This window comes from Paralichthys olivaceus, chromosome 4 (genome assembly GCF_024713975.1).
Source record: "Paralichthys olivaceus isolate ysfri-2021 chromosome 4, ASM2471397v2, whole genome shotgun sequence".
Taxonomy (NCBI): Eukaryota; Metazoa; Chordata; class Actinopteri; order Pleuronectiformes; family Paralichthyidae; genus Paralichthys; species Paralichthys olivaceus.
In genome coordinates this window covers 23,497,545-23,521,500 of record NC_091096.1, presented here as the reverse complement: position 1 = coordinate 23,521,500, position 23,956 = coordinate 23,497,545, and the positions used below count along the sequence as shown (strand labels likewise).

At 40.4% G+C, this 23,956-nt stretch overlaps 1 protein-coding gene and 1 long non-coding RNA gene across 4 annotated transcripts in view; one reads left to right on the top strand and one right to left on the bottom strand.

Annotated features, from left to right (window-relative positions):
• The window catches only part of slc4a5a (solute carrier family 4 member 5a), a 36,109-nt gene extending 16,687 nt beyond the window's left edge, over positions 1–19,422 (bottom strand). For 2 of the 3 annotated variants that reach the window (XM_069524301.1, XM_069524302.1), the window contains exons 1-13: positions 19,244–19,422; positions 15,188–15,246; positions 14,014–14,226; positions 10,808–10,937; positions 10,015–10,175; positions 7,933–8,085; positions 7,278–7,397; positions 5,990–6,045; positions 3,898–4,055; positions 3,713–3,800; positions 1,611–1,765; positions 1,170–1,298; positions 598–772 (exon numbers count right to left, since the gene is read on the bottom strand). In XM_069524301.1, coding sequence (XP_069380402.1) covers positions 598–772; positions 1,170–1,298; positions 1,611–1,765; positions 3,713–3,800; positions 3,898–4,055; positions 5,990–6,045; positions 7,278–7,397; positions 7,933–8,085; positions 10,015–10,175; positions 10,808–10,937; positions 14,014–14,226; positions 15,188–15,245 — 1,596 coding nt within the window. In that variant the 5' untranslated portion in view covers position 15,246; positions 19,244–19,422. The remainder of the gene's footprint in view (positions 1–597; positions 773–1,169; positions 1,299–1,610; positions 1,766–3,712; positions 3,801–3,897; positions 4,056–5,989; positions 6,046–7,277; positions 7,398–7,932; positions 8,086–10,014; positions 10,176–10,807; positions 10,938–14,013; positions 14,227–15,187; positions 15,247–19,243) is intronic. The other variant, XM_020093682.2, reaches the window with a different exon arrangement.
• Positions 19,423–20,146: 724 nt separating this feature from the next.
• On the top strand, positions 20,147–22,902 carry LOC109633722 (uncharacterized). The gene is made up of 3 exons (XR_011240819.1): positions 20,147–20,286; positions 20,435–20,512; positions 21,066–22,902. It is a non-coding gene; the product is annotated as an uncharacterized lncRNA (long non-coding RNA).
• Positions 22,903–23,956: the final 1,054 nt, after the last annotated feature.

Genomic DNA, 23,956 nt, shown 5'->3' with positions numbered 1-23,956 from the left:
CTGTCTCTCTGTCTGTCTGTCTGTTTCTCTGTATGTCTGTCTGCCTGACTGTCTCTCTGTCTGTCTGTCTGTCTGTCTCTCTGTCTGTCTGTCTGTCTGTTTGTATGTCAGTCTGTATGGGGCTAACATACAGTATCTTTACAGTTTATCTCCTTCACAAGTGCGTGTCCTTAAGGGCCCAAAGAAGTGCAGTGTTGAATTTGAATGCGTTCAGTATTATTAACATTTGAATAAACAGTCAACCAGCGCTCTGGTTCTCCAGTTCAGGGTTGTGTGTACTGAGTCAAGCTGAACACTTAATAAACAGGTGAACAGCTGTTTGTGCAGCAGCAGTGGTGCAGCTTCAGGGTTCTGCGGACTGCGTCCTGCAGCCGGCCTTTAGTTGCTGTGGCTCAATTACAGGTCACTTTTACAGTTTCAGACAGAAAGCTGGAATCATTGTTTACACAGACCAAGCAGACAGCCCATTCCAAACAGGCACTGCACTAGTTATGATCATGCCATTCTATAAATGTGCATATCTTGGTTATAAACAAGTTGTACTAATTACCTAAAATAAATATTTTTGTGTGATTGCCTGAGTTTATTGCTTTTTACCTGGTAATTGTCTGTAGCATCCCCCAGCAGACCTCCGAAGGTGATGGCGTTAGTGATGCAGCCCAAGTAGATGAAGAGCACAGCAGAGATGGACTGAATGTGAAAGCCTTCGTAGATATCACTAGGCAGCCATGGCAATTTCCTCTTTATATCCAGGTACAGCCCGCCACAGAAGCTATTATACATGTGCATAGTCAGTGGTTAAGATTCTTTGCACATTTCACTTCTCAGCACATATACACATATTGCTTCTCTAAAGTAGTAGATTTCTTATGACTTGAATGTGATAACAGTGATTTAAATTAATATCTGGATAAGCAAGTAAATAGAGGAAGCTTTTTTCTTGTTATTTGGGATTGTGTAGTTTTTGGCACAGCTGAAACTGGCTCTTTAAACCACCAACCCAACTGAAGATTAATTATTGTAGCCTCAGTTAACGCTCATTAGAGGCCGTCTGCATCTTTTGTAACCAGATCATTTGCCCGCTTTGCCAAATGTTTGTTCATTTCCATATGCCATAATCAGGTTTGATCCAAACCTCAGCAGCTGGCCATGTGGCCTGGATTACCTACCGTCCAGTGAATGCTAGCTCCTCTCCGAGCTCATGTTGCACTGGCATCTCCTCGTCCTCAGCCAGGCCTCCTCCTCCCCCAGCCGTACCGTTCATCTGCCCCAGTTCATTCAAGGAGAACACTGACTTCCTGTCAAAAAGATACATACGGCACAGAAGCAAATGTGGTATATCAATTCACTCTACAATGTTGTAAGTGTTTTTCTCAGAGGCTTTCACATTTTTCAAATGCTTGCTGACATGGAGGCATGATTTCACCTCGCATCAAGCTCTTATCTCTGGGTTTGAAGCACTTTATTTTTCTGTAAGTCTAATTCTTTGACAAAAGAAGATCTTGGTCAAAGTTTAACCTCACAAAATTGTTGGCATATCACTCATTGTGCCACAGCCAGAGAGGCAGAGTGATTCATTGCATTATTGAGGTTGATGGCAAAACTCAAACCTTTTGTCAGCTGAGGGGACTTTCTTTGGCGGCTCAATGCGGATTTTAGGATCCCATTCTCCAGGTGGAAGCACAATTACTTCATCCAGAAACTCATCTATGCCTGCGATGAGATCCTCTCGATCTCTGGCCTTGTAGGCTACGTCACTGAAGAGCTGGGAGGAGGAGAAATAAAGGGAGAGAATTTCACTATGTCACTTATCTCATTTCATGGTGATATCATTGGTGTGTACTGCTATAATAAATGGCATCTACACTTCCTTAGAGAGTTAACTGAACAAAAAGTAAATATCAGACTAAAGCTTTGTACAGTTAAAAGCAAATGAAAATGAAAAGGTGTCTGCAGCTTGGGGGAGACAGAAATATTTGTCCCAGGAGTGGTGTGTGGTACCTTTATTGATTTTCCTCCTCGCACACAAACAGCCTAACTTGATTTTGGACTGAAGAACAATCATTAAATGTATTGGAGCCAAGTTTCTAGTCTCAAATCCAGCTAATAACTGCAAATGGATTTCACAGGCCGCCTGCCCCAACTGTATGTTAAGTAATATAGTAAACACTCAAACCTCAATTAAACAACTTAATAAGAGAAATGTTTCACAATTAAAGTCAGTGTTTGAATTGTTTGAACTTTGTAGTCACACATAGATGAAGTAAGCACATGAATACTTCAAGCAAGCATTGTTTTTAAGTTAGTAAGGTAACATTAGCATGGAACCCTGCTAAAAAGAACTTAGAGTTTGTAGTCACACTAGCAGCTCTGCTGGGTTGTACCTGAGCTAAATGCTAATGTCAGACCACAATTGTGCCAGGGCTGGTTCATCTTTTTGAAAACATTGCATTACAAAACATATTGTCTGCATCCATATAAGCATTGGTGCTTAAAAGGATTGCTTTAACCAACTAGCATCAGCCCAACATTAGCACTTGGTGGAAAAATGGTAAATGACATGCTTCGGTTTAGCATATATTTAAATAGATAGATAGATACTTTATTGATCCCGAAGGAAATTCAAGCAATTTGCATGTTAGCATGATAACATTTACTAATTGCCTGTAAATACAAACTAGAGTTGAGTCTGATTGGATTACCATTAGTTGTACCAGTATCTGCTAATTTACTACTAAGTATTTACTACTAAGTACTTGGCAAATATGTCTCCTGCTACTATGTGGAACATTGAGGTATCACCACTTCACTCTTTTAGAATTCACTCTGAAGAGGAAATGTACCAGATTTCAAGGCAAGCCTTATAGATTTCAAGCAAACCACAATTGTCAAAACTAAGTTGTCGCTGGAGGAAAGGTCAGGGAATCCCCAAAGTCGTACAGATTGTCGAATTTAATGAAGAAGTTTGTTGAGTTATCACACAAAGTCATCCACAAAGACACTTGACTGAAAAACAGTGCCACCATTAAATTAAATGTCAATCATCCATATCCTTAATTGTCGACTGTAAATGGACTAAATCATGAAGACTTTATATAAAAATAGAATAGAAAAGTTAAATAATGTTCTTCAACATGTCATTATGTGTTCTGCTCATGACCTATAGGTCATAGAACATCTTCATTAAAATACCATATTATAATGGGGGTCAACAAATCACCAACCCCCACCTTACTGTCAGTGTTAAAGAGTGTGGCTGTTGAACACACTATTTAGTCGTGCATGTTCAGTTTAAAATAATAGCCTGTTATTTCTTCACTACTTCATCTGCTATTAAAAAAGCCCATCTGCATTTGTGTTTAGTGATTTAGGAATTACTAGGAGCTGAAACTGCATTTAGCAGCAAGAACACTCCCTTCAACAAACCATGGGTGACTCATTACCCCTGCAGAAACCCTGCTCCTAACTGATGCTTAACAATCAGCATCACATCCAGATGTGATTAAATCACAACAGTGGGTCTCCCAGTGGTTGGGCCGACTAAAGCACATACCATATACGTCACATAGCTTTCACGGCTTCAACTGAAGCTCACAGCCTTTGCAGGAAATTACACTTTGCCTATCCGCAGGTTTACTGAGACATTGTCAGCATGCAGTCTAACAATCAAGTCATGTCACAGAAACACTTTTCAAACAAAATAGCTACTTACATCATCCACCATTAGGGTTGCTATGGCTCGGCCAATCTCATTATACGACTTGGCCTTTCCTTGGGGTCCCAACAGAACAAACAGGAATCTGTATGTGACAAGATAAATGTGAGGCATGTGCAGGACTGGCAAGTGTTCGCGTGAAGTGAGAGTGAAGGAGCGACAGATAATGCAAAATATTTCACCTGGTGGGTACAGGGACCTCAGTCAGACCTCCTAGTGTTGTGGCTTGGGCCAGGCGGACAAAGGCTACAAAGGGTTTGTTGAGGAAATCCACCTCACCCACCAAGACATTGGATGCCTCTGCATCTCTAGGGATCTTCTTCATGAATTTGTTTTTGAGCTACAGAAAGACAAAGGAGAAAGAGAGTAAGTGAGACATCACCAAATAGGAGTACTGATATGATATTTCACAATTTTTGGTGTATCCATATTGTATCATGTTTTTCTTTTTCCTTTGCAGTATTCCTATTCCTCTTCTATATGTTGAGTGTTGTAAGTTATAGCTATTTTTAGAACTGTATCAATTAAGCAGAAAAGTAGGCTAATTGCAAACTATTAAGATAACAATTAATGATTTCGGTAATTTTTCCCGTTTTAATTGAAATATAACTAGTCCAGTTAATAACCTGACATAGAGCATTAAACTGCCCAACGTAGAAAAAAGAAAAGTTTCAATCCAAAAAATAAAGAAGACTCTTTCAAAACTCCCACAGCAATGGACGTAAGTGAAGTGGGGGTCAATGTAAACAGGTGCCCTAACTGAAATATGAGGACAATATTGTACTGCAGGATGTAATACTGTATATTGTTATCAGAAAAAGTAACTAAGGAAGACTTCCTTAGATAATAAGCCAATCCATTAGAAGAACCCCATGGAGGTTTCACATGATGGAAGAACAGCACTCTCTCCAGACTAAACCTCCTGGAGCTGCTTTGGGAATAAATGGACTGGAGGTGAAAGCAAAGCAACCTGCACGTGTTCATTCTTTGAGTATTCGCCCCCGCAATGCCCAGATCTCCCTACCTGGATAGTTTTACTCATCATTTTCTCATCATTTATCACCAACAGCCTCTCTAAACATGGCAGATATGTCTGAAAGGGCATCGTTATATCAGCAGATGTTTGCAAGATAATAACCCACTGTTGTTCCGTGATCATTAAACCTGCAGAACCAATCAGAGAGGCAAAACAAATGTACCCCGACACAGCTGTGACAGAAAAAAGAGGGATGGCGAGCTTAACCTAACCTATCTGATTGCATGTAAAGGTGTGGTGGGGAATTGGACGGCAGCACAATAACACTCAATAATGGAGACGCTTGCCAATAACCCACAGCTCAAATCTGTGGCTACATGTGAGGGCTGAGCACGCGGACTCAACAATGAGATCCATGTTTTTTCCAGATGCCAGCTCAATATTGACACAGAAAATGTGGCGCGTGCACACACACACACACACACACACACACACACACACACACACACACACACACACAGACACACAGTAACAAACTGTCACATGTGACCTACTGTAGGCCTGTAAATATAATTTGAACATCCAGCCATGCACTCATAACTGGGGTGCTTGGAACTGGACAGCCAGTACTCATCCTCATAGTTGCACAGACAAACAAAGTTCATAGCCCACGTTCACACACTCGGATACAAACTCTTGTTTATTTATTTTTATATATTAGTCATTACAGTGAGTGACACTTAATCCTGACCTGTCTGTTGAAAAGCCCAGTAGCCTAATCCGAGCAACAACAGCACGGCCTTGCAACTGTTCAAGCATGTGTCACCGAGTTTAAGCCACATTATACCATCGGCCACAATAATGAGTGAGTTATGTGTTTGCACGCTTCCTCCATCAGTAGCTGTCACCTTCACTGGCAGCTGCAATGAAAAATTGATGCCACTTGCGATAGAGCTCACCACTCCAGTGAAACATCAATTCAGAGCAACACAATGCCTTACCTCGACATGAGTTATTTCAATAATAATGGTTGACATAAAAAAGGAAAATGACAACACACCCAAGAGATAGCTTCTATTCATATAGATAGAAAAAGAATAGATATTTAGCTAGTAAAAAAGATAGGAATGGGAATTTGGCCATCGCAAATGCACTATTGTATACCAAAACCTCACTAATATAAATATACATTTATATATATATATATATATATATATATTACATAAATAGTATTTGATGTATGTAAAATATTTACTCTTGAAACCATGTTGACCCATAAAGTCACAATAATGACTCACCTGATCTGTGCTGGGAGTATCTGCAATGTCGTTCATGCTCCTGCTCTGAGCGTGACCTGGAAGGTAAAACAGCAACATTAACATTTATAATATATTCATTACACACTGCATGTTTCAGATCAGAGCATGCACTCAGTGGCTTTGCACTTCTTTAGACTCACCCATATAGTCTGCATCAATGCTTTGCCATAAAATCTACTTTTATGATGCCTGTAATGTTCAGTCTTTTTGGCAGTAAGGTGTTAATTTAATGAAATATTTTAAAGTGTACATAGCAGGTAGGTGATAATGTTTTTATCACCTGCTTGGTTTTAACATGATGGTTGAAGATGAGAAAGATGTAGGGAAAATTTAAAGGAAACATTTTTTACCACGCTCATTTATTGTGAATGAATATAAAAACAATGCTTGCTGTTCCTTGTGTTGTTGGCTTGCTGAAAGCACATCCATGGAACAAGAATTTGCCCTGTCTAGAAGCTTATTTCACCCGAGAGGCAGTGATACAATTTGAGCTTTGAGGACTTTGGCTGCTCTTACCAGTCAAAGTGTTGTAGTGCTGTTGGTGAAGGGGTTAGTCATTCTCGTTGAGTTGAGTATTCTGAGGGTAAATGGCAGATGTGTCTATGACAATGTTTGTGTGTGTGTCTGTGAGTGGACGTGAGCAAGGGAGAGAGAGAGAGAAGTCAGGAGGGGCTGAATGAGTGAGCTCAGCTATGAAGGAGGATTTTATCCACAAAGAACTGGTCATTATGTGGTAGTCAGTGTTGATATTTTGTCTAAGAACCAAGCAGTGTGTGGGCACTAAAAAGAATCAAAATACTTTGATTCATTATGAAACTGTAGCATGTCAGAGACGAGTAGGTGTGTGTGCCAGACCACCTCTGAAAGTTTGAGAGGTCGAATCTCCCAAATGCTTTGAGGACACATTTGTGTGCGTTCAGACCTGAACTAGGCGCTGGCCACTTGTGATCAGTTCACTGATCTCAGATGTTAATACCAGGCCTGAATGGGTCTAGCAGTCACTGTGTAGAAGTCCATAGTTTTCCTGATGATGATTCCACAAAATGTTCATAATAAAATAAATCAACATTTTATGTCAAAAGAAAACCAGTCCTTATCAAACAACACCAACCATGTCTTTTCATAGCTCAAAACCTCCCCATAAATTATACCTGATTAAAAAAAGCCAAAGTGAGAGAGAAAGAGAGAGAGAGAGAGAGACAGCAAGAGCCGGGTGTGTGCATATGAGCTTAAATCCCAGACCAAGCACCGATGGGCAGTCACTCACGCAGGCGGCCATAGTTGGCAGACTGTTGTTTCATTCTGAGGTCCTCGGTGGAGCGGTTAAAGTTGGCTACTGGTCCAGGGACAGGTCCTGGTCCACCTCGGGACCCTACATTACGACCTGCTGAGGGAAAGGAAGCAGAGACACAGACACTAACAACAGTTAGAGGTGTTGCTTTCTGATTCACTGTGTGCATGATATGAGATGAGGAAATGCCACAGCAGTAATTAACTCATCAAACATTAATACACTCCCTGCGGAGGATATGAGCCTTGTTGACTCCAGGATTGCCTTCATTCATCTGCCATGTCAAACACATGCTGAATGAACGCTCATGTGGGACCAAAAAGGACCAAACAAAAGACATTTCTATATCTCCAGGACGCACACTGTTTTATGTAATGTCATATTTCATGTAACAAAACCGTGTATGTAGTCTCACTAAGTAAGGAAATAAGATGCAAAAAAAAAGTCCCCACGATAACCCCCTCAAATTTTACACAAACATGCAGCAATTTGTCTGATAACCGTCCACATATTTATTATTATTCATTTGTCAGTGCTGTAGAGTCAATAAAACTATTGATCTCAATGAACGTAGGTCCCAGTTTGATAGACCTACGTGACAGTTTGTGATAGCTACAGGAGAGACACTCACTGCTTGAGGAGTTGGACTTGCCGATGTCGGCTAGCGAGCGGTGGATTGGCTTCTTGGTCTGGTGTCGATGTTTCCTCAGCAGGACAAAGCTGATCTTCTCTCTCAGATCTGGGGATATCATGCCCTCCTCGATCTGCCTTTCAATAATGTCATCTGGAAAAACACATTTGTATGTTACATGAAAGTATATGACATGCAAATCCACTGTTTTCATTATATTTTACAGTGTGTGTAGTATGTACTGTATAAAGATATATAAAGTGTAGTGTGTTGTATTAGTTGTTGAAAACATATGAGTTCAATTTCAGTTGTGTAGCTTGGGAGTCGCTAGTCGTTTGGTGTAAAGAATGACTGTGCTGGTTAATTCTCCTCCTCAGATTGAAACGTTTGTGCACCTCATATGACTGAACTCCGCTGTGTATTACCATCATCTTGAATTACTGCAGAATGTCCTGCAGCAAAGAGGTACTTCAAAAGAACAGCTAATAACCAAGGATTCCAGGATGGTTATTTAGGGTAGAAGACCAAAACATTTTACAAACTAAGAAAATATGTGTTTGTCCACCACAACACCTTGGATTCACTGTAATTCCAAGTTGTTCTAAATAAGCAGACCAGCCTCCCTGTTAGCAGTGCAACCCAAGATTACTGAATATGAGATATTTAAAGTTAGTAATCTTAATATAATCAGTAGAATTGCGTCATGGGTCTAGCAATAGCAATCAACTTCAAAACTTCAATATTCTATTTTCTGATGAAAAGTATTTACTATTATCAAGCACCTTAGTTATAATAACATAATAATATAAACATCTTACACTTCCCCACCTATCACTTAACCGAAACAATGGGAAATCGAGATATAAACTATAGTAAAAATGTAAAAAAACAAGTGATATGTACTTGAAAATGACTCGTGATTGTTTCATTTTGTCGATCACTGGGAAACACTGCAACTTTTGTCATTGATCCTTCATCCATTGATTTATTGAACACTACATACTAATGCATCTGCAGCTTCCGTTTTTACCAGGCGTTAATTGTATGGAGTGATTTCTGAGAGCGTGAACAGGCACATGTTTTCAAAATGTTTCAATCTCAAACAACAGGGGAGAGTGTTGTGTGGGGATATCCAACAAATAAAGAAGCTTTGATTTCCCAAGACTCTTACATACACCATGATTCTGTGGTGGACATAGCATGAGTCCTATTTTTGCTAAGCAAGGCAATAGACTCAAATTACTGGATGTTATAGAAAAAAACTGGTCAAATACTTGAAGTCACAAAGCTGCGACAACAAGTACATAAGTAGATAAAGTCATGCAATTGTGGTAATTATGTGAACAAACAAAATACAAAAAGGAGGAGGTAAATGGTCCATCTATTACATTTGGATTAAGCACCAGTGTTGTGTTGACCAGTGCATCATTGCATACTGCATTTCTGTCATTTGGTTAGTAGACATAGGTCATTGCAGCAATTGTGAGATGGTTATTCTAAATTTCTGATTGAATTTCTGGATCTAGGACAGCCTTGCTACCATAGACTGCATATAAAGATAGCAAACGCTATGCAGGAATGGAGCGTGATATTGAGTTCCTAGAGGGGCGCTCAACCAATCGTGAGTAAGTCTCCGCTGTCGATAATGACCTCTCACCCTGTTGTTATAGTAACAAATAGTTAATAAAAACCAAACTTGCAGAGAGAATGAACAAAACATACATCAGTGTGATAATAACTACCTAACATGACAGAAGCCATCTTTGTGAAAAAGTTATAAGACGTGTACTTTCTAGTTTGGGCTATGTCCCATCCACTAACATGGATGACCTATACTGCACGCAGCAACAAGGTGGCAATCAGGATACTTTGGCTTCACTTATCAGGGAGCAATCATGTTATTTGCAGATATTACAATTTCATATTATTAGTCAATATAATAATGAGGCCAAAATGTTGCCTCCACGACTCCACACACTCCATGTGTGTGAGAATATCTTATATTTATAAAAATATAAGATATTCTCACACACAATGAGAAATGCATTTGTCAGTAAAGGGACTAAATCCTGTAAATCTCACCGACTATTTGAGGCAGCGAGTAGCCTTCCAGGTCCAGCAGCACCGTTCCCGTCTGGAGACATGTCCTGAGCTCGAAAAGACTGTGCAGGGACAGCGTGGACACGTGGGGTTTACTCCACCTCTCTCCTCCTTCCTCTACTTTCTCCTCGAACTTCACCCACCTGAAGGTACACAAAGAGGAAGAAAGAACGGTGTGTAATATACACAACTGTATTCATTTCTCTGAGCTTGGCACTTCAGCTCTGTTCAGTAGATGTCTGGGGTTTGAGCTGGCAGCTCACAAGTGTGACACAGTCTGAATGTGAAGAAGGAAATTTGCTTGAGCAAAGCAAAGCTGCTGTGCAATTGAGGGTAAATAGTTCATTCTACATCTGATTGCAGTTACTCTGGAAACAAACAATTTCCTCGTAATTGTCCCACAAAGTCAGTTTCTGAATAAATGAGGGATATTATCCATGCTGTTAAAACATGCTTCATTTTATATTGGCACGGCGCAGTTTTCAGTTTTACAGATGGAATCAGTAACATTAATCATTGCTGTATTGCAATGAATCGCCTCAGTAATCAATGTCACTGAGAGGGTTAGACTCTGGACACTGAACATCTAAATAAAATGCAGTTATTGACATGTTCATCAAAATGGTTTGTGACTGGTATTCATTCTCAATATATTCTAGATTCCGATCTTGAAGCGAAAGCAAAACCGGATAATACCAGAGCAATCGTATTTTTGAGGGGCAGAAGCGTGACCATGACTTAAATTGTGTGTGTCTATAAGTGTGTAGTTATTCACCTGGCAGACTCCTTCCACTCCAGCTCGTCTCCCTCCCTCTGCAGAGTGTCCATCTCAGTGAAGAGCGTTGGTGTGGGCATGTCATCATCTTCATTCAGGATGTAACGTAGCCGCTCTGCAGCTGGAGACACTTGGAATAAAAGAATATTTTCGAGATTAATACAGTTTTTATTGTCATATAGAAGAGTTTTGTAGGGAGGAGTTTTAATGGCTTTTATCTGTGTTGTCATCACCATTTGGCCTCCCTTTCAGAGCTTTAGCTTACAGATCTGTACCATACAAACAGGATGTTTCTTTTCCAGTACTGAGATAATTATAATAAAAGATAATAACTCGGCACGTTTCAATACAAGTGCTTTACAACAAAATCTGAGAGAAATTGACAACCAATCAGAGTAAAGAAATATTAATAATAAAGATAAGAATAAAGTCATAGACATCATACGATAAGAGCTTTTTATAGGGATGTGTCTTAAGAAGAGAAATAACAGGTAGCCCATTCTGCTGGTCTAATCTCTTCTGGCAGATTGTTTGAATGTGTAGGCGCCCTCACGTCAAAGGCTCTATTTTCTTGAAATGACTAGTAACGCTTTACCAGGGCTGACCTTCCACACAGACATACAGTATACACTAACTGAAAGTTTCAATGTGCCTGTACATTAAAGCCAACAACAAATAAACATTTCAGATATTGTCAATCATAGAAAATACTATGACGAAAATTTTGACGCTGAACACACATGTGGCGGTCTATCTACAGTGGAAATCACAAGTCCAACAATTTGTCCAAACTGTAGCTGAAGTCCCAATGAAAGCACTTGCAGGTTGCTCTGCTTCACCTTCTGTCCAGTTCATCATAGCCAGCATATCTGCTTCTCATCATTTCAAGTTTTTGTATATGATTCCATAATGTACTGTATCAGCGGTAGTGATTGCAGTATGGAATTCTACATTCAGATCACACATAAGTACAGCAGGTTCATTGTCATGAGGCTGCTAATCATTTGCATGGCTTGATCGAAGTTAAACTGAACTCTGTGTTCTTGAATGTTGCTTGAGGGTAATGACATGTCAGCTGACCACAGTGTTGCTAACCTATGGACTGAACTGTATCGTGATTACTGTAAATAGGACGAGTCTATTAATGCTAACAATGATCAATAATATTGGAGCAATTTATTGGCAGCACCTAACGGTGAATTACACTTACATGTTGTCTTTTCTGAATGGGCAAATGATGACGAAATCAATAATATAGAATTAGAGGAAAAAATCATTACCAAAAAAATATGACAATTGGATTGTCACCTCACAGCAATGAATTGAGTTTGAATCCTGCTTCTGTCAGGGTCTTCCTGTGTGGAGTTTGCATGTTCTCCCCTTGTTCTCTGAGTGGGGTTTCTCTGAGTACTTCCTCCCACAGTCCAAACACATGCATTTTGGAGTTTGGTTAATTGGAGGTTCTAAATTGACTGAGTGTGGATGGTTGTTCACTGTGTCTCTGTATGTTTGCCCGGGGGTACACTGGTGATCTCTCCAGTACTCTGCCTCTTGTCCAATGTCAGCCCTGACTGGCTCCAGCTCCCTCTGCAACTCTCAAAGGATAAGTGGTATAGATAATGGGTGGAGGGAAAGAATGACCATTTACATCTTTCATTCAGATGGAATGCCATATTTTAGATAAATGTATACGGTCCTGTATCTGTAGACAGACAACAATAATGCAAAAGTGTCTGCGATGACAATTTGCTAAGATGTCGTGTTATTCATCGCTAAACAGTTGGGTTTGCGATTCAAATGACTGAACACTCCATGTCATTACTTTTGCTAAATATGGAAAACATGGTTAGGAAACAGGGGGAATAGTATAACAGGATGGGCTGAACTATGCTTTTGTAAAGCAACAACACCAGGTAATGGACAATAGAAAGTCTGCTGCTGAACAAACAGAAAAAAGTCCAGCTAACTACATTCTTATGATCAGAATGAGAATAATAGTTTTCTTCCTATGGTCTCTATTGTCCCTGCTATAATCCTCCTAATAGTAATAGCACCATATGTGTTGTACTGAACCCAACAAACTCCAAAAAACAGTATGTGTGTGTGCACCACAGATAGAGTGCACATAGTCCAGAAAGAGGAAACCCCTTCTGTGACACCACACTGATTTACAATGTTGACAAGGTCCCGGGCAAAGTCTTTGAAAAATCAAATGCAATGGTGTTCTGCCAGGTCACTCGTTGTTCTAATTTCAAACAAGCTCAGGTTCCGTCTCTGACTCCTGCTGCTCACTGTTAGAACTGCTAGAGGGACGTAAAATCCAATCAAAAACCTGAGGTAGAACAGTGCAACAAAGTTGTAATAGATGACAGAGGCCGTTTCATGTCTGTCAATGTTTTTTTTCAAATGGTTAAAGAAAATGCAGAAGAAAGGTCTTGAATTCACAAAAGAAAAGTTCAACAGGCAGCTTTATTAGAGGCTAATCATAGTTTTCTCTCAACACTGGACTGCAGTGCAGTGAAACAGGTGCTTTTTAGTATTTACAATAGACATTAATTTAATTTTGAACTAAAAAAACTAGTCACAGTTTTGAACACATGCTATTGAAAATGTTGAAACATTGTGTATGATGCAACGCACAACTGTTAGACAATGAAACAAATTGAATTTGAGTTGCACTTCCTTCAGACTTGGAGAAACTAATTTCTAAAACATCAGTAAAGCAGAGGCCAAGTCATGTTGACTTGGTCCCTGGCATGGGTCAAGCTCCAATTACACTGGATCCTACATTTCCATTAAGGAACTACATGGTGTCCTTGGTTGGACTTTCTTTGCATGCTAAACAGCCACATTTCTTTCTAACTACAACGACTAAAGTGCCTTTGACATGTCGAATTATTGGGCTTCCCCTTTAAGACAAGTGTTAAAACCCTGTTGAACTCAGTGTCCTTGTGGGTCACACTCAACCACTACTTTCATTTCTTTGTCTCTCAAAAAGCAGAAGTTGGGGATTGACACAGGTCATCCAAGCAAAATTTTAACTCAGAAGTTGGGGAAGGAGCACGGGTGAAGATTGACTAGAGCTCAGATGACATTGGTTTGAGGTCGGACCCTGTGAGACCACTGTTTCGGTGTGCTCTTTTGCTTCTTCTTCACTTAGTTTGATTTCAAATATTTCTATCCTGGCTCTCTGACCCCTAACTTACTTGTGCGGTTGATGTCTTGGAGACTCTGCTCGGTGGAATCAATGATCCCTTCCTCGATGTCTATGTCTTGGTACCGGTCATGTTCGTGGTGTCTGTGCTGGCTGTAGTGTCTTTCTCTCTCCATGTCAGAGACCTCACGGCTAGAGCGCCTTCGCCTGCGCTTCCGTCGATATCCTCGAGGCACTGGGACGCCAATATAGATGGACTGATGGTCTGGGGACAAAAATGGACGTTTCCTGAGTGGTTACATGAACGTGCACCAAGTAATGTGGGATCTTATTTAAATGCAAAACGTAAATGCTAATGTGGGGTATTATAGAAGTATAATATTGCAATTTACTTCAAAAACAAGTCATAATAAGCTTGCAATTTTCAAAACAAGTGACTTAAATTAAAGTTTAATGAACGGACCCCAAAATAGTTGACTGACAGCAGGCTACACATTGGTGCAGATTGTTTAATGAGATATTTCATTAATCCCTCAGACTCAGTGGAGTGTATCCATGAATGTTAAACCGCTTTCAACAAACTCTTTCATTGCTCATGTCTGCTTATTAATAACAGTGATATTCTCTGTTGGCACAGTCACAAACAAAAGCAAATCAAGCCCATTTAGAAACCCGCTCCCCAGCTTCTTTGTGAGTTTGAATTTGGCTTCATAATCCCTGTTTTGCAACAAAAACCTGGATGATGTGAGTTTGATCATCTGCTGCCAATTAAGGAGTCGCTGTAAACATAATTGCACACAAAAAAAATGTGGAATAACTAAACACGAGGGAAATGCAAAGCAATACTGGATGTTTGGGAAAGAGCAATACCTGCAAACCTGCTGCTCAATCCAAGGGTAGAACGGACACACACACACACACACAAAGACACACATCTGTATCAACTCCCTGTCCCACTGAAATACACTTCCGCGGCTACACATGATTACAAAACCAATTTCGTGTCAATCCTGTCCCCTCATTTGCGGCCCATTAACACACTCCCACACAAACTTGCAAAACAAATTAGAAACTATAAGTTAGTGTGATGAATCAAATGTCTCAGGATAATATTAAGAGACGAAGTAGGTGTAATGACTTCATTTCCTGTTTCTATTAGCAAAGGGCTAGTCTAGAATGGGTCATGCATTGATATGAACCACAGTCACAAGGGCCCACACACTCACCCTCCTCCTCCTCATAGCGATGGTGAGAGACGCCCGTCCCTCGGTCTCCATGGTTCATCCTGGTGAAGAAGTACAGAGAGACATTTTTCAAATGGTGAGAGTAGAAAGACACATTTTGAGAAAGATAGGACATTTTGGTCGGTCCTCACTGGGTTAAGGCTTCTTTAGGTTTTCGTTTACAAGTAGGTTTTGGTTTAGGCATTTAGTTGTGATGGTGAAGGTGAAGGTATGGGTTAGAGAATTCTTTATGACAATGATTGTTGTTTATGTAGTTGTGTGTGTACATTGTATAAATGTTCATTTGCTCTACCCGTGTTTGCTTGTGTTTTTCAGACACTGGTATGAATGTATCAATGTGTTATATCTGTAATGTGAGCCAGCAGCTGCAGCAGCGGCCACTCTTGTTCACTGACCTGTATGTAGGGTTACAGGGAAGATCAATAGGAAAATAATTAACAGCTGGGCCAAGGCGATGGAAATGTGCAAATGTGAGGGGACCTTATCCCATGTGGCACCAATCACACATTGGACACCAGCAGCAACGTTTAAGGCCACCATGTTCCCACTGGACAGGGGTCAGACAGATTACAAACATTTACAGTAGGCCTGTTACACACAGGACTTTGTTAGCTGCTAGATGCAAATTAAAACTCGAATACCCCTTATATGTCTATGGAAGGTGAACATTGCTCAACAGTTTGTAAAATGTGAGGAGTGGCAGATTTAGTCATTGAAATAGAAAAACTGTGAGATGTTAATGCAAAACTAGTGCAGATTAAAAAAATGCTCACTCCCTGCATCAACATATGTGGTTATAGAAACATGCTGCTAGGTCGGGCTGAAGTTAACAGTAGTAGCCTGAAGCATATTTAGAACTGCACAGATCAATTGAATTCTGCCTGAGGGAAGAACTCCAAAACACACAGAAACACATATAGCCCTGATGTATTAGGAGTGTTTCTGGGCACCAGGTAAGTACATTCTTCACCCTGCTTATCATTTTGTTGTTACTTTCATCACAAGCTTCCACTAACTCAGTTGCTGGACAGGTCATGTGAACATGACTGGTGAGAAGGTGCAACATTGAGAATGAATGATGCCCTGTCACATTATACATTAATTTATGGAATAAAGTATTTACTGATGGAGCTTCAGGCCATTAACGAAATTGTGTTACTATTTTATTTGCAGAGCGTCAGACCACATTTATAACATTTGGCCTCATAGAAGCACAGATGTTAGTACATTTAATGTAACATGCACCTATTGGGTCCCTCTGCATGTCAGTCGCTCACATGTCCCTGCCTACCTCTTAAGTTATTATGTTGGTTTGCTGTAAAACACAGTCATCATATACTGTATGTTTGTCACTACCTCCACCAAGTTATGTTTTCAGCCCAGTCCATTTGGTTGATTTTATATGTTTGTTTGTGAACAAGACGACATGCAATAACCTGAACAGATTACAATGAAACTAAGTAGAAGGAAGTGGTGCAGGCCAGGGAAGAACAGATTAAGTTTTGGTGTGGATATGGATCAAGGTGCAAATCTAGAAATTGTTATTCACTGTTGTGAAATAGGATGTTTTTCCACATTTTTGTTGATTCCTCTGAGAATGATTAATAATCTGCACTGGAACTGATAAGTATGACTATGTAGCACTTGCTGCAGATTTTCTGTGACATTCTAATTGTACCTGTGTTCTTACCGCTTGTCAAATTGTCTGATGTGAAAAAGATCTATTACATTACATGTAGTTTAGTCAATACCTGGCAAACAGCCAGAGAAATAAACAATATCAGGTTATTATTATTATAACTATACTGAATTATGGCTAGATCTATACTGCTCTAATCATGATTATTTCTCTAAATAAGGATAAAGGTAAGGCTGATATGAAAGATATAATCAGAAAACTCACAAAAGTCTTTTGGTTACTTTCCCCTTTATGGAACATGAAGCCCGCACATTGCTTTGGTCTTATGGGCTGCGACCTTACTGATGTTTGTTCAGTCTCATTGCATCAACACACGTTCAGTTGCAGCGGGCAACTGTTTTTAAAAAGGTTCAGATGAAGCCACTGAATGTTACCTGCATTATTAATGTAGCTAGAGATCCGGATATTCAACATTGGAAATAGGAAAAATTGTTTTTTATCTGGCAGCTTGCAAAGAAGTACTGCTCCAACTGTAAGAGCCAAAACAGGATATTTACAGATCAGAGTTTCTGTGGGAAGTCATTTCTGCTCTTCACATCCCATGAGGCAAAGGAGTGTTTCTTTGTGGGTAATATCTCATTTTGGCATGACACAATTTAGCCTTGAGGGATGAGAGGTGTAAAGTGGCTGGTGGAGGATGGGTTTAGCCCCGCAGAGCCCAGTTGAGCTGCCGCTGTGAATGTTTGTAGCGCTGGCTTCCTGCCTCCGTAATTAGTGCTGTCACATCGGTGCCCTTCACACCCAGTAGACAGCTGGAGCGAGGGCTGCAGGCTGCCTCCCTCACGGGCTGATCGATGGGCTCGCCCACGCCACCGAAACCCCCGTACCGCTTGATAGAGACATGCATACACACACACACACACACACACACAAACACACACACACAAACACACACACACACACACACACAAGTCATGCACACTCACACATAAACATGCACACGTGCACAAGGGATCATGTGTTCACGTGCTCTGCTGCTATATAGGCAAATGTTGTCTGTGGCAAACACCAGCAGCCAAATGCTCATATAGTATAGGTCATTATGTATAACAAGTTTGTTTTTAACACTGAGACATCAGTGAGTGAGACAGTAATTCATTAGTATTAATGGTAAATAGTTTGTATTTATATAGAGCTTTTCAAGTCTTGATGACCACTCAAAGCACTTTACACTACAGTTTTCCATTCACCCATTCACACACACATTCATACTGTGCATCTATTAGCAGCAATTTTTTGTGCTATGAGGGGCAATTCAGGGTTCAGCATCTTGCCCAAGCCCACTTTTGCATGCAGATGGGGAAGACTGGGGATTGAACTGCCAACCTTCTGGTTGGAGGATGACCACTCTACCCCTCAACCTCTTAACATTTTCTATAGTACATATATATACTGTGCATACAAAGTTCAGCCTCATTTAAAGACACTCAAGGAAAAGTCAGACTATATAATACAGGAAACATGGGTAGTATGATTCAACAATGTTGTATGGACTTTTTTTGCTCTGACTAATTATTTTGCAGTGTACAAATCCTGCATATACATACACAGAGTAAAACCCAATAAAAGCATATAAATGCTGTAGACACGCACACATTCACTCACAACAGTTTGTGCTAATTAAAAGATGTGTGCATGTATTTGCTTTTATCTGAGTGGAGATAAAGTGGAAGAGAAATTAGAGTTATTAGGATAAGTGGTGCTCATTAGTGCTTCAGTAAGTTTAAAGAAATTACTCCACATCTCATTGACTGGCTAGAAAGTTTTAAAAGCCTGATTAAAAAACTTTATTTTGTCCTAGAAGGGGACGGTGTCATATAAAAGCAGATTTGCAGAAATAAAGCAAAAAATGTTTTAACAATATGATTTTTGGAAGAGCAGAACCAAAAGCTAAAACCACGACAAGACATCTTCCTAACACTTGATCCAGAACTTAAAACTAACATATAATCTCCATTATATAGGTGTGTGACATATTTAGATGATAACTTACACAACTTTCAACTTGACACAAAGTCAGATGTAAGTTTTATTCAGTAGCATCCATCACAGACATATGAACACCAGTGGAATGTGAGTCCGTGTTTGATATTAAAGACCCCACAAAGTGTCTATATCAGTACTTTCCCCACACCTCCTTTACTGTGTTGCTGTCATTTACAAACACAAGGCCTGGAGCAAAGAAAAACCAAGACACTAAATGTCATCTCAACAATGTCGACTCAACAAGATGAGAAAATTGAATTGCACTGTTTAGCGTTTCAGAAAGACATTGAGAGCAATCAAAGAAAAACTAAAAACTAGGCCAAACAATGACACAAAGAGATAAGTCCACCTACCTGGATTAGTTGTCAGCTGGAATGAGTGAAAGGGGAAACGGCCTCTGCTGCTTGTTGGGTCGCGTCAATGAAAACATACCAGTGGAGCTCTGACAACCTATCGAATGATACAAACTCTGCAAAGAGGAAAGCTCCTCTTTATTTGTCTCTGTCTGTCTGTCAGAACGGCTCTCGCTCTGTCTCCCTCTCTCTCATGACTGGTTCAATAATGGGCAAACTAGGACTCAGTAGAGAGCTCCAGGCAGGAAGTTGTTTCAGTGGTTTCACCATCCACCGATAGAAAAACCCTTCAATATACTGCACCAGCAGGTCAATATATAGCATAGTGGAAAAAGTGATAAAAAATAGGAAGTTGCAGGATGCTGCTTGGGAAACACAGTGCGGGTTGAGAATGGATTTGGAGGTGGCTATCGACCGCATCTGATCACCAAGTTGACACATCACGTTTGATACCCTGTCATTCTTTTACATTGGGTTATGTAACGTGTTGTACGAATGAAAGAGGTTCCTATCTAAGCCTATACTATAGATTTTTACTGGACATGGAAATATATAAAGAAGTTCCAAAACCTTTCAGTCCACAGTGTTTGTGACTGGTGTGATAGGTTGGCTGTGGGCCTAGTAAGGCCATCATCGCAGTTTTACTCATTGTTTATTTATGTGGTGTCAGAATAATTGTAAAATTAGAACCTAACACCACTCTTACACCAAATATAGATGTTTTTATGAATAACATGCACATTTAAAATGATTAAAGTCCATTGTGGAGGTGAAGGGGCTGAGAGAGCACCTTCACCTGCACCACAGAGGATCAGTCAGCACAGGTGAGAGCTGTTAGCTGATTGATCCTCATGCTTGAAAAGGCAGCAGCAGAGATGCCTCGGGAGGACACACACTGGGGAAGAGAGACTTGGTGAAGCTAATGGTCCAGCAGAAAGTGCTGGACCCTTTTAAGTTCAATATTTTGTCAGTTCTGTTGGCCTGCATTAAAAAGATGTTGCTGAGCACGCAATGGGTGGACTGGTTCGTCTCTGGCTGTCGTGGTGGGAACCCCGTGGCATGGTCTACTGCCACATCCATCAAACCTGATCCTTTTTATTTCCTCTTTGTTGTTATGCAAATATTGGAAAGAGGTGTCGGAAGGTTGTTTAACTGTGTAAAAGCAATAATTATAACTGATTATGTTCACAGCCATGGGACATTCCAGTCAGATGCTCACTCTTGAAGCATTTTGTCCAGGGTGGCAGGGACAGGCTGGGCTCTTTGAAGGTATGTTTTCAAGTTGTCTTTGTTTTAACCCTAATGAACTATTTCATAGACTTTTGTTGATCACTTTTTTACTAGTACGAAACACATAGTAGCCTATCTCATCGTTAACCAAAGCACTGGAGAAATGTCAATTTTGTCCTGACGATGACACTAGAGGAAAAGTTAAAGGAGTGCAAATGGTTTTGCAATTCACCCTGGAAGTGACAAAAACTCGAATTCATCGTGATCCCCTCCACATAGTCATGACATTCATAATTAAAACCCTTTCTGTTTTGTTCATTTTTCAATTGCCTTGTAGGGTTAGGGCATGTAAGTGCTACTATATTCAATATGTTCTAGGATCAAAAATGTGTTTGTTCCTTTTTCATTTACATTTTGTAGCATGTAGCATTTGTAGCATTCTACTGGGAGCCATGGTGATTGATCATAATGATCATCATGGCCATGGAATATGAACAATTCATTCATTCACTGCCTCCCTCTTCATCAGTCAATGAACTGAAGTAAATGTCTTACTCCATTCATTCATTATCTGTTCTGCTTATCCTCTCAGGGTCGCAGGGGGGCTACAGCCAATCACAGAGGAACACCCTTGACTGTCATTCACAGGGCCATATAGAGAAAGCAACCTTTCAAGCTCACACTCACCTACAATGTCTCCAATAAACCAAAGCTGCCTGACTTTGGTTTGTGGAAGGAGAACCTGGAGAAGTGACACTCAAGTGCTCTGAGGCAACAGTGCAAGCCACTGAACCACGTGCCGTCCCACAAGACTTCACCAAAGATTTCAAAAACCAGGAGACTGGTCACTTAAAGCCATTGGGGAGGTTTGGTGATTAGGACAAACTGACCCTTCAAACTATGAATCACTCTTCTTCATCATTATTGATCTTCCTCACCACTGAGGAGACCGAAGGCTACATGCTGATTTTCTGCACTTATGCAACAAACAGGCAAAAGGAGCCCCACAGACGACAACCTCTGCTCCTTAAAACCTCTCAGTTCATAAGAAGAAATCATGTGATGCCTGTTCAGTTTATTGACTCTACTGATTCCCGCTGCCTCTCCTCCCATTGTACCAGCTCATACAGCGGAGATGACTAGAGAGAGGCTATTAAAGGTAGTCTGTTAAAACCTAATGGAGTGTTACTGCAGATCTGAGGAGGCCCAGCTAAAGAGCGCTGAATACATCAAGAAGTTAAGCAGGAGGATGAGACAGGGGGGATATATATGACAAGAGACCCCTGTGTAAGTAATAAGTTTCCATGATACCCTGAGGGAGAAGCCTCTGGTGAGATGTGAAATCTATCTGTTTTACCCCACAGCACATGAAGTGTTCAGTGTGAAATTGACTGCAGATTGCTTACTCAAGCTCTCCCTGTAACTCAAGCCCGATATGAAGGTAATTCAATCAAAGTCACGGAGGCGTGGCCACTTTTCTGCTAAGAGGGAGTTGGAGACAGTTTATTCTTTACACAGGAAAAAATATTATATAATATAAATAATTATAATAATATATAATATTTTATTTGTATAGCCCATATTCACAAATCTCTTGTCTCAAAGGGTTTAACAAGGTGTGGCATCCTCTGCTCTTAACCCTCAGCAAGAGTGAGGAACCCCCCCCCCACTATTAACAAGGGAAAAGAGGTAGAAGCCTCAGAGAGAGCCACGAGTAGCAGAGCATATCAATAAAATAACAATATTTACAACACTGATGAGAACAGACGGTGTCTAAAAATAGATGACGAGGTGCATCAGTGTTTAAAGTATTTGTACATGAGAAAATGTCAGACAGAGATGAAGCCAGCAATCTACTTATATGCATAATCAGGTGATTTAAGGTTCAATCAAAAACAGTCTTTAGTGAATTTTTGCTTCTCTTTATTCATTTAGACAAACACATGCTCATTTTAGTAACACAAATACTGGGGATGATGTAAAGATTAAAAACTAGAATAATATAATTGGTCTACGGTCATGATGTTCACCAGCCTGCGACCATGCGGCTGTAGCTTCTGGACAATACGAGCTTTCGCCTGCTGCAATTTCAGCCATTTTCCAAGAATCCTGGAAATTGCATGTTATTATCAGAGCTCCATACATGTGCTCTTGCAACAAGTGAAATTGATATTGAGGCTGCAAATACCCAAGGATGTTATCTGACAGATAAGGATGTGGAAAACGTGATTGTAACAGCAAAGCTGACATCCACATTATCATAATAACGTAATAACAGCTTGTTTGGATGTGCGCACATCCTGCACTCAGGCCATTTAGGTTTTTTTTTTTTTTAGCTGACGCAATTCATCTCATTATTCCGCATGCTGTCTCTTGATCAACGTGATGCGGGAGGAAGAGATGTAAGAAGAGAATGACCTGCAGGAGGAGAGAGAGCTGCGTGCGTGCGTGCGTGCGTGCATGCATTAATGTGCAGCTTGTGAACTGAATTAATAAGGCTGGTGAATCTCAGAGAGAGAGAGAGAGGGCTTTGTGTACCTTATTGCCACATCATGCATAGTATTAAAGGTCCAATCACAATTTCAAGGCGGAAGTACATCATAGTCTTTTACACAGTACACCAATATACAGTGGCTTAGTTTCACTAGATGCTGCCACCACCCTGTTTCACCAGAGGGAAAGTATTGGCCATGTGATGAGCGGTGTCTGGTGTTTGGAACTTTGTACAAATTATATTTCTTTTTCTCTAGACCAGGGAATCTGTTCCCTCGTGCTCTCGGTCCTTTAAATGTTCTCTGGCAAACGTCAAGCACGATGTCACAAGCATTTTATTCACAGTGGCTTCCATCCAGCCCCTCTACCATAAAGGCCTGATTGATGGAGAGCTGCTGAGATGGCCGTCCTTATGGAAGGTCCTCACATCTCTGTAGAGGACTTCTGATGCTCTGTTGGAGAAAACTCATTGACTCGTTGCCAGGTTATTCAGTTTGGCCAGACAGCCAACTCTGGGCAGAGTCCTGGTGGTTTATAAATGAAGCTCTCTCAGACAGACTTGGGGCGTTTTCATAACTCAAAGTCTGGACCAAGGTCCAGACCAAGGTTCATGTCTTTGTTACATGTTTACAGACTGTTTTAGTTTCACATAGTCTATCTGTTTGAACGGAGAAAATGAATGAACTGGTTAATTGTGTTGATTTAATTGCCACTGTAAAATCATTACAGTATTACTACCAGCAAAATGAACATCCTCATTGTTGACGGCAAGCAGTCCTGTGAGTTTGCTTCTTCTCCTTCTTTTTCTTCTTCTGTTTATTGCTGTCACAACATCCTGCAATTGGTCCGACCCATCCCCCAAAACATTTCACATTGCAAACTAACCAAACCCTAGTTTGTTTGATTTGGAGCAATATCACCTTTTGGCCTGACTAAATTGTAGTCCTTTGTAGACCATGGTGCGGGACCATTCCCATCTGCTATTTATGT